Source organism: Salvelinus alpinus, chromosome 13 (assembly GCF_045679555.1).
Source record: "Salvelinus alpinus chromosome 13, SLU_Salpinus.1, whole genome shotgun sequence".
NCBI classification, from domain to species: Eukaryota; Metazoa; Chordata; class Actinopteri; order Salmoniformes; family Salmonidae; genus Salvelinus; species Salvelinus alpinus.
In genome coordinates this window covers 1,521,702-1,536,869 of record NC_092098.1, presented here as the reverse complement: position 1 = coordinate 1,536,869, position 15,168 = coordinate 1,521,702, and the positions used below count along the sequence as shown (strand labels likewise).

Genomic DNA, 15,168 nt, shown 5'->3' with positions numbered 1-15,168 from the left:
CCCTTCTGCCTTCTACTTTCTCTTCCCACTCCCTCTCTCTTCCCTCCCTCCCCCCTTCTCTCCCTCCCTTCCCCTCTCTCTCTGTAATTTCCTGTAGTGGGAAAAACAGGGCTGGGGTCACACCCCCCCTCCCTCTCTCTGTAACTTCCTGTAGTGGGACAAGCAGGGCTGGGGTCCCACCCACCCGGGGTTCCACCCACCCCACCCTCTCTTCCCTCCTCCTCTCTCTAACTTCCTGTAGTGGGAAAAACAGGGCTGGGGTCCCACCCTGGGGTCCCACCCACCCCACCCTCTCCTCCCTCCCCCCCTCTCTCTGTAACTTCCTGTAGTGGGATAAACAGGGCTGGGGTCACACCCACCACACCCTCTCCTCCCTCCCCCTCTCTCTCTGTAACTTCCTGTAGTGGGACAAGCAGGGCTGGGGTCCCACCCACCCCACCCTCTCCTCCCTCCCCCTCTCTCTCTGTAACTTCCTGTAGTGGGATAAACAGGGCTGGGGTCACACCCACCCCACCCTCTCCTCCCTCCCCCCCTCTCTCTGTAACTTCCTGTAGTGGGACAAGCAGGGCTGGGGTCCCACTGGGGTCCCACCCACCCCACCCTCTCCTCCCTCCCCCCCTCTCTCTGTAACTTCCTGTAGTGGGACAAGCAGGGCTGGGGTCCCACCCACCCCACCCTCTCCTCCCTCCCCCTCTCTCTCTGTAACTTCCTGTAGTGGGACAAGCAGGGCTGGGGTCCCACCCACCCCACCCTCTTTATTCCTGGAACTCCCCACAGTGTGAGGTCCCAGGTGAGGGGAGACACAAGCATACCCCACATACTCTTAGCCCCTATGTCTCTCTCTTTCTCTCTGACACATGCATACAAACAGTCCCCCAAGCCCCTTGCCCCCTCAGCTGGCATCTCAGCTCTCTCTTTTCAAAGCGCTGGGTGAACACAGGAAGTAGCCTAGTACAGATAGAGAGAAAGGGGGAGAATCTCAATTGCATACTCATTGCGTCCTCTTCCTCGCCTCTTTCTCAAAACCCATTGGAGGAGAAGGTCAGAAGGGAGGGACCGCTGGCTTTCTCATCCAATGAGTTTTGAGAAGGAGGCAAGGAGAGAGGAGTATGCCATTGAGATTCTCCCAGTGGAAGAGAAGGGAGGAAGAGAGGAAGCTAGCCTAGTTAGCCATCCTGAGCCTGTAGCCTTCCTGACTGACTCTTTGTGGATCTACTTCTCTCTGTCTGTCGTGGTTAGCTAGCTAGTCAGAGGTGTCGCATCACATTGAGCTCACTGCTTACTTTTGTGGCTATAGAGGGGTCTCTGTTCTTCTACAATGGGCATTGGGAGAGGACAGCATGTGGGGAGGGGTGTGTGTGGTGGGGGGATGGGGTGTGTGTGTGTGTGTGGTGTGTGTGTGTGAGAGTGGAGCCACACCTAGGCTGATTGGGGGACCACACCTCTGTGAGGAATCTGCTGCAGCTGGGTCACATGTCTGCCCCTCCTCCCTCCTTCCCCACCCCCACACCTAAACAGTTCCATATTGCAGCCAATTCTTTCTTTCTCTCTCAATTCAATTCAATGGGCTTTATTGGCATTGGAAACATGTTGACATTAGGTTGTATTTACAATGGTGTTTGTTCTTCACTGGTTGCCCTTTTCTTGTGGCAACAGGTCACACATCTTGCTGCTGTGATGGCACACTGTGGTATTTCACCGAATTGATATGGGAGTTTATCAAGATTGGATTTGTTTTCAAATTCAGGTCTGTGTAATCTGAGGGAAATATGCTACAGAGCCGTCAAAGTATTCACACCCCTGGACTTTATCCCCATTTGTTGTGACTAAATGGGATTAAAAGGTGTCATTTCTTGCTAGTGATCGGCACAAAATACTCTTGATGTCAAAGTGGGGGGAAAAACACTCATATACAGTATCATGATTAGATAAGTATTCAACCCCCTGAGTCAATACACGTTAGAATCACATTTGGCAGCGATTACAGCTGTGAGTCTTTCTGGGTAAGTCTCTAAGAGTGTTCCACACCTGGATTGGGCGACATATGCCCATTTTATTATTTTCAAAATTCTTCTTCAAGCACTGTCAAATTGTTTGTTGATCATTGCTAGATTCTTCTAAGCTAACATATGGGATTGTATTGAGATGGTCACATATTTAACCCCTTATTTTTGTGAGAATCATCTACCTCCATACTTCCATTCATTTGTATGGGTTAGCTTCCGATGAGTCCCATGACACTTGTGGGGGTCGTAGAGCAAAACGGAGAACACCATCTGTTTGTGAGAGTCTCCCCTTTACACAGTGGGGTCATGTTGGTTTGTAGCCCAAACGGTTTGGACGCTACAGAAGTTTGTACATCAGCGTTACCAAATTCAGACCAGTCTCGTGGGGCTTGTGGGGGTCGTAGAGCAAAACGGAGACCACCATCGTGTTTATGAGAGTCTCCCCTTTACACGGCGGGGTCATATATTTTCCCGGGCGTCTCGTGGTCTGGCGAACACCGCTACGGCTCGGCCACCTTCCACCGCAGATGCGGAAGGCCGACGTAGGCGGATGCAGCCGAAACAAAAAAAATATGTATCTCTAATTTAAACTGACATTTTGATGGGGATTGTTTTATTATGTTTCTCAGATAAACGCACGGGTGTGTCAATAGACTCTTAAGACTCTTAACTGTAGGCTATACGATTTTAAAGCCACAGCCTTTTTTTCGTTTAAGAAGTGTGGACTGTGTGGCCGAATCATGCTTTCTGATGTAGTACCCTATTTTGCATCATTTTATTTACATATGTAAATGAGCTATTTAGGCTATATAATTTTAGCAGTTTAATTCAATGTACTTTAGGGAAAGCTTCCCCTAGCCGGGCGGAAGTGCCACCTATGTATTGTAACATCTCATGGGGATTCGGTAAGAATGATGCACGCCGTTGCATGGTCTGTTAATTCATCTTAGCAGAAACTAAAAGTGATTTCTGGCATTCTGAGTACCGTGGGTGGACGCCCTAATCAGGTTACACACCCAATGCATATGAATCCAGTACATTTCTTAAATGTCCGGTTAAATGAAAATGGTGCCGGACACACATATCCGTCCCCACAGTTTCCTAAGGAAACCCTGATGTGTGTGCATGTTATGTGTGTGTGTGTGTGTTGGAGTGTCAGTGAGTGTGTAGAGTCCTGTAGGTGTGCATAGAGACGAGGCAAAACATTTTTTAAATACATGCGTCAACTCAGTCCACGTAGCCATTCTGTTAGCTATTTAAATAGTCTCATGACTTGGGGATAGAGGCTGTTCAGGAGCCTATTGGTGTCAGACTTCATGCACTGGTACCGCTTGCCGTGCGGAAGCAAAGAGAACAGTCTCCTTTCACACCGCCTGATATAGAGGTCCTGGATGGCAGGGAGCTCGGCCCTAGTGACGTATTGGGGTGTCCGCACCACCCTCTGTAGCGCCATGCGATCGAGGGTGGTGCTGTTGACATACCAAGCATAGAGTGAGTCCAGGTAATTATTTTGTGACTTTTTTTTTTTTTTTTTTTACTCTTGAACTTATTTAGGCTTGCCATAACAAAGGTGTTGACGTTTCAGCCTTTCATTTTTGCTTCATTTGTACACATTTCTAAAAACATAATTCCACTTTGACATTATGGGGTATTGTGTGTAGGCCAGTGACAAAAATCTCAATTTAATCAATTTTAGGTTGTAACTCAACAAAATGTGGAAAAAGTCAAGGGGTGTGAATACTTTCTGAAGGCCCTGTATGTGTCTCTAATATGGTCATACATTTGGCAGGAGGTTAGGAAGTGCACCTCAGTCTTCTATCGAGAACCAGGTCTGCCTACGGCAGCCTCTCTCAATAGCAAGGCTATGCTCACTGAGTCTGTACATAGTCAAAGCGTTCCTTCATTTTGGTGAAGGACAGAGGGGGGCGTGACTTAAAAAATGGCAGAGTAATAACAAAAATAGAAAATCATGAGCAGTCAAATGAATGCTTTAGTGAATCTAGTGTTAACAGAGAGTACACAGTGGCAGAATACCACTGTGACTGACCATTTGCTAAATAAGTCTATATTACATACTGCTGTTAGAATTGTAATATCATAAACAGAACTGGAGTTACAACCAGTTTTAAGAGGGCATGTCATTTTTTAAAAAGGTTTTCCCCCATTGCCCCTCCTCCTCCCGACAGTGGAAGGTGCCCGTGCCCAGTTGATAATCACCCTGATAATTGCCTCAACTGAACATAAACTATACCCAAACTAATTTCACACACATAACAGATGAAATAAATGGAGTCGAGTATGATTGGGGAGAATGGGTGAGTTGATGAGCGAGGGGAAGCGAACGATGCATAATTATGTAATCACCAGTTGTGAATGAAGAACAGGGCTGCCCATTAAATTTTATTGATACTGTATGTTCTAATTGTAATCTCAAAATGGTATGTACCCTATATCAATCCACGCGCCACTGTAGCAGTCGACTCAGTCGACTCCTACGCAGTGAGAGTGTCAAAAAATGTACAATGGCAAAAAGACCGAGACGAATGGATGCTACAACATCCGACTGAAAACAACTCAGGTGGTGGGGAAGAAATGAATCATGACATCTCTGATGATTATCCTTCTGATTCCGGGCCTCCGTCTGAGCCTATACATGGCGAGGCCTAAGCGTTAAACAGCCAGAGCGGTGCTCACTGAGCAGTTGCCCGCGCCACCACCAAAGGAAACGTTGAGCATTAGAAAGGGATGGCACCGTTTGGGTAGAATAAGCCGGTGACGATGCTACGGGCCGATTTATCAGCACTAAATGTCATCACTGAGCGAGCAGGCGCTATACATCTCCGGCTAAAATCAATATCGGCAACACACTCGTTGTTTACGTGGCATGGACGCACAGCCCACTTTACTGTGGCGGAGGTGCACAGGGAGCAAGGAGACACTGCCTGTTGATGACCTGGAAGCTGCCTGTTGATGACCTGGAAGCGTTCATTTCATTCCTGTATGTGCGTGGAGCATTCGGCGGAACGCGCGTGTGTACGGAGAGCTTCTGCTCAGACGTGTGTGTGTGTGTGTGTGTGTGTGTGTGTGTGTGTGGGATACCATTCTTTGGAAAAACCATGTCACGGAATCGTTCCAGAGAGATCATGCCTTACCTCCATTTTGATGACAGAGAAACGAGAACATGACGCCTGGAAACATACACATTTGCCATGGAATCCGACGTTTGGAACAAGTGCAGACAATATTTGACTGCTGTCATATCGACACTTTTTTACATTCATTACAATGCCATTATTGGTTTTGTGCAGATCTTCACTATTTCTCAAGCATACTTGTCACTACTGACAAGTTTTCTTATTGCTCACCGTGCGTCTGTGGAATGGGGAATTTTATTTAGTCGTTATAAATAGAAGCTTTTTCCGTGTTTTAACACACATGCTTTCTGTTTCATAGTTGTAACAAAGGCATCCCACAAAAAGAATGTATTGAACACTTGAATTTTGGTGTTTTTTGTTTTTGACATATATCCGACAGTAACATAAACTAATGAACATGCTATTGTATATTTTGTATATTTGAAATCAATTGTATATATTGTATATTTGAAATCAAATTAAAATCGTATTCTAATGTTAATCGTATTCTAACCTTCATAAACAACCAAATTATAATTTTTTTGCGATAGCATATATGATATATATATATATTAATAACACTGTTAAAATGTTGCTGTCTAAATGACTGCTTGTTAGATTGAAGGGGGGTTCCTTGTGGCCCAGCAGTTCTTGTGTTAAGGGACAAATAGCATTCCAGTTTGCTTAGTTTTTTCAAATGGGTCAAGTAATTATCTTTTTGTTTTCTCATGATTTGGTTAGGTGTAATTGTGTTACTGTCCTGGGGCTCTGTGGGGTGTGTTTGTGTTTGTTAACCTGATGAGGACAGGGGGTGCTGTTTTCACTTTGGGGGAAAATCGTACCCAATTTAAACGGCCTCGTACTCAATTCTTGCTCGTACAATATGCATATTATTATTACTATTTGATAGAAAACACTCTCTAGTTTCTAAAACCGTTTGAATTTTATCTGTGGGTAAAACAGAACTCATTTGGCAGCACACTTTGTGACCAGGAAGTGGAAAGTCTGAAATCTATGTTCTGTTCAATGATATGGCATGATACGTATGACTATACGTGCACGTCATACACCTTCCACTAGATGTCAAGAGGAAGTGAGAGGAGAAATGAGTTGATTATCTTGTTCTGAGGTGGAATACATCCTCTTGGAACAACGTGTCCCCCATTTTCTGTTTTCTGCAAGGCGCGTGCAGGGACCTGTTATTGCCTTCTGAAAAGCTGTCGTTATGGGCGAATACTATCTCCTGCGTTGATTTTATTTGAAACATGTCACAATATCATCGTAAAGTATGTTTTTTCAATATAGTTTTATTAGATATTTGAAATTTTTCCGGGACGTTAGACGTGTTGCTTTGTCTGCATACAGTGGGGAGAACAAGTATTTGATACACTGCCGATTTTGCAGGTTTTCCTACTTACAAAGCATGTAGAGGTCTGTAATTTTTATCATAGGTACACTTCAACTATGAGAGACGGAATCTAAAACAAAAATCCAGAAAATCACATTGTATGATTTTTAAGTAATTAATTTGCATTTTATTGCATGACATAAGTATTTGATACATCAGAAAAGCAGAACTTAATATTTGGTACAGAAACCTTTGTTTGCAATTACAGAGATCATACGTTTCCTGTAGTTCTTGACTAGGTTTGCACACACTGCAGCAGGGATTTTGGCCCACTCCTCCCTACAGATCTTCTCCAGATCCTTCAGGTTTCGGGGCTGTCGCTGGGCAATACGGACTTTCAGCTCCCTCCAAAGATTTTCTATTGGGTTCAGGTCTGGAGACTGGCTAGGCCACTCCAGGACCTTGAGATGCTTCTTACGGAGCCACTCCTTAGTTGCCATGGCTGTGTGCTTCGTGTCGTTGTCATGCTGGAAGACCCAGCCACGACCCATCTTCAATGCTCTTACTGAGGGAAGGAGGTTGTTGGCCAAGATCTCGCGATACATGGCCCCATCCATCCTCCCCTCAATACGTGCAGTCGTCCTGTCCCCTTTGCAGAAAAGCATCCCCAAAGAATGATGTTTCCACCTCCATGCTTCACGGTTGGGATGGTGTTCTTGGGGTTGTACTCATCCTTCTTCTTCCTCCAAACACGGCGAGTGGAGTTAGACCAAAAAGCTCTATTTTTGTCTCATCAGACCACATGACCTTCTCCCATTCCTCCTCTGGATCATCCAGATGGTCATTGGCAAACTTCAGACAGGCCTGGACATGCACTGGCTTAAGCAGGGGGACCTTGCGTCCGCTGCAGGATTTTAATCCATGACGGCGTAGTGTGTTACTAATGGTTTTCTTTGAGACTGTGGTCCCAGCTCTCTTCAGGTCATTGACCAGGTCCTGCCGTGTAGTTCTGGGCTGATCCCTCACCTTCCTCATGATCATTGATGCCCCACGAGGTGAAATCTTGCATGGAGCCCCAGACCGAGGGTGATTGACCGTCATCTTGAACTTCTTCCATTTTCTAATAATTGCGCCAACAGTTGTTTCCTTCTCACCAAGCTGCTTGCCTATTGTCCTGTAGCCCATCCCAGCCTTGTGCAGGTCTACAATTTTATCCCTGATGTCCTTACACAGCTCTCTGGTCTTGGCCATTGTGGAGAGGTTGGAATCTGTTTGATTGAGTGTGTGGACAGGTGTCTTTTATACAGGTAACGAGTTCAAACAGGTGCAGTTAATACAGGTAATGAGTGGAGAACAGGAGGGCTTCTTAAAGAAAAACTAACAGGTCTGTGAGAGACGGAATTCTTACTGGTTGGTAGGTGATCAAATACTTATGTCATGCAATAAAATGCAAATTAATTATTTAAAAATCATACAATGTGATTTTCTGGATTTTTGTTTTAGATTCCGTCTCTCACAGTTGAAGTGTACCTATGATAAAAATTACAGACCTCTACATGCTTTGTAAGTAGGAAAACCTGCAAAATCGGCAGTGTATCAAATACTTGTTCTCCCCACTGTATGTTCAGGAAGGATAGCTTCGCGCCACTTGGCCAGTGTGCTTGCTAATTCAAGAGGGAAAAACGAAGTTCTGATACCAAACAAAGACGGTTCTGGACAAAGGACCCCTTGTACAACATTCTGATGGAAAATCACCAAAGGTAGAACCCATTTTGGGATGCAATTTCATATATCTGTCGAACTGTACTATTATTTTTGCGTTCAGGTTTTGGGCTTTCACTTACCATAACTAAGCCTTATGTCGTAATGAAGATATTTTTAGAATTCTAACACTGCGATTGCATTAAGAACTAATGAATCTATCGTTTCCTATACAACATGTATTTTTTTGTAATGTTTATGAATAGCTATTTGGTCAGAATAGGTGAGAGTCTAATAGAAATATCTGCACATTCTGGGAAAAATATGCTACGTTAGCATATTGTGTAACCACTGATTTCAGCTCTAAATATGCACATTTTCGAACAAAACATAAGTGTATGTATAACCTGATGTTATAGGACTGTCATCTGAGGAAGGTTTATGAAGGTTAGTGAAATTTAATATCTTTTGCTGGTTTATTCGCTAACGCTAACGTGCCTATTGCTATCGCTAACGTGCCTTGATAAATGAATGCGGTAGTGTGGTAGGCTATTGTAGTAAGCTAATATAATGCTATATTGTATTTTCGCTGTAAAACACTTAAAAAATCGGAAATATTGGCTGGATTCACAAGATGTTTGTCTTTAATTTGCTTTACACCATCGATTTTTCAGAAATGTTTTATGATGAGTATATAGCTATTTCACGTTGGTCTCTATAATTACTCTGGCTGCTTCGGTGCTATTTTTGACGGTAGCTGTGATGTTAGCTGCATTGTAAAACTGATTTATACCTCAAATATGCACATTTTTCGAACAAAACATAGATTTATTGTGTAACATGTTATAGGACTGTCATCTGATGAAGTTGTTTCTTGGTTAGTTTGGTTGGTTCTAGGTTAGTTAGGTTGGCTTTGTGCATGCTACCTGTGCTGTGAAAAATGTCTGTCCTTTTTTGTATTTGGTGGTGAGCTAACATAAATATACGTGGTGTTTTCGCTGTAAAACATTTTAAAAATCGGACATGTTGGCTGGATTCACAAGATGTGTATCTTTCATTTGCTGTATTGGACTTGTTAATGTGTGAAAGTTAAATATTTCGGAAAAATATTTTTTGAATTTCGCGCTCTGGCTTTTCAGTGGAATGTGGGAGGAGTTCCGCTAGCGGAACACCAGAGTCAGACAGGTTAACAGAGCCCCAGGACCAGCTGGCTGAGGGGACTCTTCTCTAGGTTCATCTCTCTGTAGGTGATGGCTTTGTTATGGAAGGTTTGGGAATCGCTTGCTTTTAGGTGGTTGTAGAATTTAATGTCTCTTTCCTGGATTTTGATCATTAGCGGGTATGGTCTTTAATTCTGCTCTGCATGCATTATTTGGTGTTTTACGTTGTACACAGACGATGCTTTTGCAGAGTTCTGCATGCAGAGTCTCAATTCAGTGTTTGTCCCCAATACTTAAATCAGTTATAGAACCCACTGCTCTAGATGTCAGGTCTCGGGTCCACTCACCAACCAAGAATTCACAAAATGGGCCAAACACCCAAATGAGACTATGCATTTAAAAAAATATATAGATATTTCACCTTTATTTAACCAGGTAGGCCAGTTGAGAACAAGTTCTCATTTACAACTGCGACCTGGCCAAGATAAAGCAAAGCAGTGCGACAAAAACAACAACACAGAGTTACACATAAACAAACGTACAGTCAATAACACAATAGAAAAAATATGTGTACAGTGTGTGCAAATGTAGTAAGATTAGGGAGGTTAGGCAATAAATAGACCATAGTGGCGAAATAATTACAATTTAGCATTAACATTGGAGTGATAGATGTGCAGATGATGATGTGCAAGTAGAAATACTGGGGTGCAAACGAGCAAGAAGATAAATAACAATATGGGGATGAGGTAGTTGGATGGGCTATTTACAGATGGGCTGTGTACAGGTACAGTGATCGGTAAGCTGCTCTGACAAGTGATGCTTAAAGTTAGTGAAGGAGATATAAGTCTCCAGCTTGCAGCTTTGCAGTTCGTTCCAGTCATTGGCAGCAGAGAACTGGAAGGAAAGGCGGCCAAAGGAGGTGTTGGCTTTGGGGATGACCAGTGAAATATACCTGCTGGAGCGCTTGCTACAAGTGGGTGTTGCTATGGTGACCAGTGAGCTGAGATAAGGCGGAGCTTTACCTAGCAAAGACTTACTGGAGCCAGATGACCTGGAGCCAGTGGGTTTGGCGACGAGTATGAAGCGAGGGCCAGCCGACGAGAGCATACAGGTCGCAGTGGTGGGTAGTATATGAGGCTTTGGTGACAAAACGGATGGCACTGTGATCGACTGCATCCAATTTGCTGAGTAGAGTGTTGGAGGCTATTTTCTAAATGACATCGCATGCAGAATTCTTCAAAAACAACCTTCATGTACAAAGCATAACCCCATGCAGTACATGCGGAACAGAATTAGGACTATGCCCGCTAATGATCAAAATCTAGAAAAGAGCTGTTTTTAAGTGCTACAACCACCTGAAAGGAAGCGATGCCCACACATTTCACCACAAATCCCTCACCTACAGAGAGATGAACCTAGAGAAGAGCCCCCTCAGCAAGCTGTTTCTGGTGCTCTGTTCACAAACAGACCCCGCAGAGCCCCGGGACAGCAACACAACCAAATCACGAGAAAGCAAAGAGATAACTATTTGACACACTGGAAAGAATCAACCAAAAAAACGGAGCAAATTGGAATGTTATCTGTCCCTAAACAGAGAGTACACAGTTTCAGAATAGCTGACCACTGTGACGGACCCGAAATGAAGGAAATCCTTGACTATGTACAGATTCCGTGACCATGGTCTTGCTGTTTGAGAGAGATCGCCATAGAGAGAAGACGGGCTATGTGCCCTCTGCCCGCAAAATGAGGTGGAATCTGAGCTGCAATTCCCGACATCCTGCCAAATGTATGACCATATTAGAGAGACATATTTCCCACAGATCATACCCACAAAGAATTAGAAAACAAATCAGACATTGATAAACTCCCGTATCTGTCAGGCGAAATACAGCAATGTGCCGTCACAGCAGCAGGATTTGTGACCCGCTGCTATGGAAACAGGGCAACCGGTGGAGCACGAACATTGTAAATACAACCCATATTTATCTGTTTACTGATCTTCCTCTACTATTTCCTATTACAATTATTTGCACATTGTTAAAAACACTGCACAGTTGATAATAGTTTTCTGGTTTCTCCTCACTTTTCTTTATTGTTTATTTCACTTGCTTTGGCAGTGTAATCCAACGTTTCCCGTGTCAGTAAAGCCCCTTTGAATTGAATTGAAAGAGTGTGTGCGTCTAGATTGTGTGCGTGTCTTTCTCTCTCTCTCCACTCCCCTCTGCTTCCAGAGAAGGGTGTGACTGCCTACCAGCGAGAGAGGAGGGGACACAATACTTCAGTTGAGCAGCTTCTCTGTTTCTCTTTCGCTCTCATTCCCTCACTGGCAGGGCTAGGATTAGGCTTTCTCTCTCTCTCTCTCGCTCTCTCTACGTCTATGTCTCTTCTCTTTTCCTCTCGCATAGGCCTACCCTTTATTGTATCTCTATGATTTTGTCTTTCTGCGTAGCACAGTTTCAGAGTAGTGGGCCTACCGTTTGAGAAGAGGGTAATGCTGGTTGCATTTCTGTGTCATTTCCTATTTTCTTACCTGTCTCTACTCCTCCTACCCCTCCCCCCGTTCTCACCTCTCCTCTCTTATGGCTCTGTTATCTTTCTCTTTGCCTCTCTCGACCTCTATCTCACCTCTCCACTCCACTTCTCCCTCTCTCTCACCCAACTCCTCCTCCTCTCATCTCTCTGCATTGTATGTCAGGGTATGTAACAGTTGGCTAGCGTGTCCTTTCTCCCTGTGTAGCTGCAGTCTTACCCGTCCCCCTGTACAGATGACTGTGCCCCTCTCTTTCTCTCTCTCGCCGTTCTCTATATGTGTCTAACATGTCATCTCTTCCAGTGTAACTGTTTCTCTTCTCCGTATGTGCTGCTGCTGGCTAACACTCCTCTCTCTCCCTCTCCTCTGCAGTGCCAGTCGAGTCCTAAGAAGGCCAGCAGTGGTGCCAGCTCCCAGTCCCAACCACATCCCAAGGAGCCCCGAACCAAGAAGGAGCCCCAACCCAAGGTTCCCAAGAAGGAACCCAAGACAGAGCCCCAGACCCAGGTGGAAGAAGAAGAAGACATGCCCTCGGTACACATCAAACCAGAACCAGAAGAGGTGGAGTGCACGGTGAGAGAAGGATAGGAATGGGTGAATGAGTTTGGGTAGAGGGACAGTGAGAGGGGGTTAGAGGGGTTGGGTGGTGGAGACTAGAGAGACACAGAGAAACAGGTCTGAATGGTTGTAGGTGGGTAGGTGTAGAGAGAGGCTGAAAAGAAATGGAGACCGGGTCTGTCTCTGGACTGTTAGAGAGGGTGGAGGAAAAGGTGGGGTGGTGATGACTGGCTGGAGAGGAAAGAGTGAGAGAGAGAGAGAGAGAAGGGTGGAGAGGGTGTGGACCGTTAGATAAGAAGAGTGAGGGCGGGGGAGGTTGGTGAAGTGAGGGAGCGAGATGGAGGAGGGGACCTGCAGAGTGGGTGGGGTTCGTTGGGTTAGGACTGTGCAAACTAAGTTACAGAAAATTCGGGAATAAAATGTTTGGTGTAGGACAGATTATTTGGAATAGGGAATCGTGGCAGCTTTAAATCAAATCAAATCAAAGTTTATTTGTCGCGTGCACTGAATACAACAGGTGTAGACCTTACAGTGAAATGCTTACTTATAGGCCCTAACCAACAGTGCAATTTTTAAGTAAAAAATAGGTATTAGGTGAACAATAGATAAGTAAGGAAATAAAAACAACAGTAAAAAGACTGTGAAAAGTAACAGTAGCGAGGCTACATACAGACACCGGTTAGTCGGGCTGATTGAGGTAGTATGTACATGAATGTATAGTTAAAGTGACTAAGCATATATGGTAAACAGAGAGTAGCAACAGTGTACTTTATAGGAGAGTGGGTGGGGTTATAGGCCTAAGTTACGTTTGTATGTGCAACGCCTTGAATGTAGAGAGAGAGGGGGAGTTGGGTAAGCAATACAAAGTTACAGAGCATCTCGAGAGAAATGTGTTGCGTAGAATAGATGCTCTGTCGTGTGAAATAGGTAATCATGTTGGCTCTATAGGCCTGTGTTACATTTCTATGTGGTACGTTGGGAATGGAGAAAGGGAGGGAGAGTTGGAGGGAGGGGGATGGGTGGATGGGCTGATGGGGCGGGGGCTGGGTGGGCCACCATTACATAAGTGCTCTTTAGAGAGGGGTGTGGTTGGGTTGTCGTGTGTGTGTGTGTGTTTGTGCCCGCACCCTTGTTTGTGTTTGCCCACGCATACATGTTTGCCCATGCCTGTGAGTGTGTGCACGTCTGTGTGTGTTGACCACCACTCGTGAGCCGCCCAGTAAAGATTACTACAAGCTTCATGCCGTTGATCTATGGGTGGGTGGAGGGGCATTTCTGGAGCAGCGGACACTTTTTGGTAACATGATACCCTCGCCGGTCCCACTCCCATTCACAAGGGGGCGATAGCAAAGTTTTTTATGTTTTGTGTTGTATTGGTTTTGCCCCAAACATGACACTTTGTATTCAGGACAGAACGTTAATTGCTTTGCCACAGTTTTTGCAGTATTACTTTATTGCCTTGTTGCAAACAGGATGCATGTTTTGGAATATTTTTATTCTGTACAAGCTTCCTTCTTTTCACTCCTTTTCTGTACAGGTTTCCTTCCTCTCCGGCAACTGAGTTAGAAAGTAGTGACTGGGTGTATTGATACACCATCCAAGTGTAATTAATAACTTCACCATGCTCAAAGGGATATTCAATGTGTTTTTTTTTACCCATTTACCAATAGGCATTGGAAAACCTCCCTGGTCTTTGCGGTTGAATCTGTGTTTGAAATTCACTGCCTGACTGAGGGACCTTACAGATAATTGTATGTGTGGGGGTACAGAGATGAGGCAGTCATTCAAAAATCATGTCAAACACTATTATTGCATACAGAGTGAGTCCATGCAACTTATTATATGACTTGGGCTTGTCATGACAAAGGGGTAGAATACTTGTTGACTCACAACATTTCAGCTTTTCATTTTAAATTAATTTGTCAAAGGACATTTTTGGGCGATTTTTGTTAGACACGTTCTGATTCAATTCAAAATTGGTTTTTTCCCCATTTCGTGCCTACTGAACACAACCCTGGACCCTGCCAGACTGTCTCACTAGTAACAGCCAGAGCCAGAGGTAATACTAGACTGAACAAGTAAGTAAGTGGGAGATGGATAGAGACTAAGAGGAGAGAGAGGGGGAAAGGAAGTAAGGGATGGACAGAGTGAGAGGGAGAGAGAGAACTAGAGGATTTGTGTCCCCCCCCAGCATTAGATTCACTCTCAAGGGAGCCTGGTGTAAGTCTCTGATTTGTCTCGCTCTTTCATCTCACACACACTCACTCGCTCAATGTTGGGTCAGTCGCGGTGGTCAGGTATTCTGCCACTGTGTACTCTCTGTTTAGGGACAAATAGCATTCCAGTTTGCTCTGTTGTTTGGTTAATTATTTTCAATGTGTCAAGTAATTTGATGATTTGGGTGTGTCTAATTGTGTTGCTGTCCTGGGGCTCAACGGGGTCTCTTTGTGTTTGTGAACAGAGCCCCAGGACCAGCTTGCAGAGGGGACTCGTCTCTAGGTTAATCTCTCCGTAGGTGATGGCTTTGATATGGGAAGTTTGGGAATCATTTCCTTTTAGGTGGTTGTAGAATTTAACGGCTCTTTCCTGGATTTTGATCATTAGCGGGTATGGTCCTTATTCTGCTCTGCATGCATTATTTGGTGTTTTACGCTGATACACGGCGGATGTTTTTGCAGAATTCTGCATGCATAGTCTCAATTTGGTGTTTGTCCTATTTTGTGAATTCTTT

The 15,168-nt window shown here is 44.5% G+C and overlaps 1 protein-coding gene across 3 annotated transcripts in view; it reads left to right on the top strand.

Moving 5' to 3' along the window:
• Nucleotides 1-15,168, top strand: part of LOC139536796 (Krueppel-like factor 8) — a 101,723-nt gene that overhangs the window by 43,076 nt on the left and 43,479 nt on the right. For 2 of the 3 annotated variants that reach the window (XM_071337424.1, XM_071337423.1), the window contains exon 2: nucleotides 12,252-12,452. In XM_071337424.1, the coding sequence (XP_071193525.1) occupies nucleotides 12,252-12,452 (201 nt within the window). Of the gene's footprint in view, nucleotides 1-11,661; nucleotides 11,838-12,251; nucleotides 12,453-15,168 lie in introns of those variants that run through there. The other variant, XM_071337425.1, reaches the window with a different exon arrangement.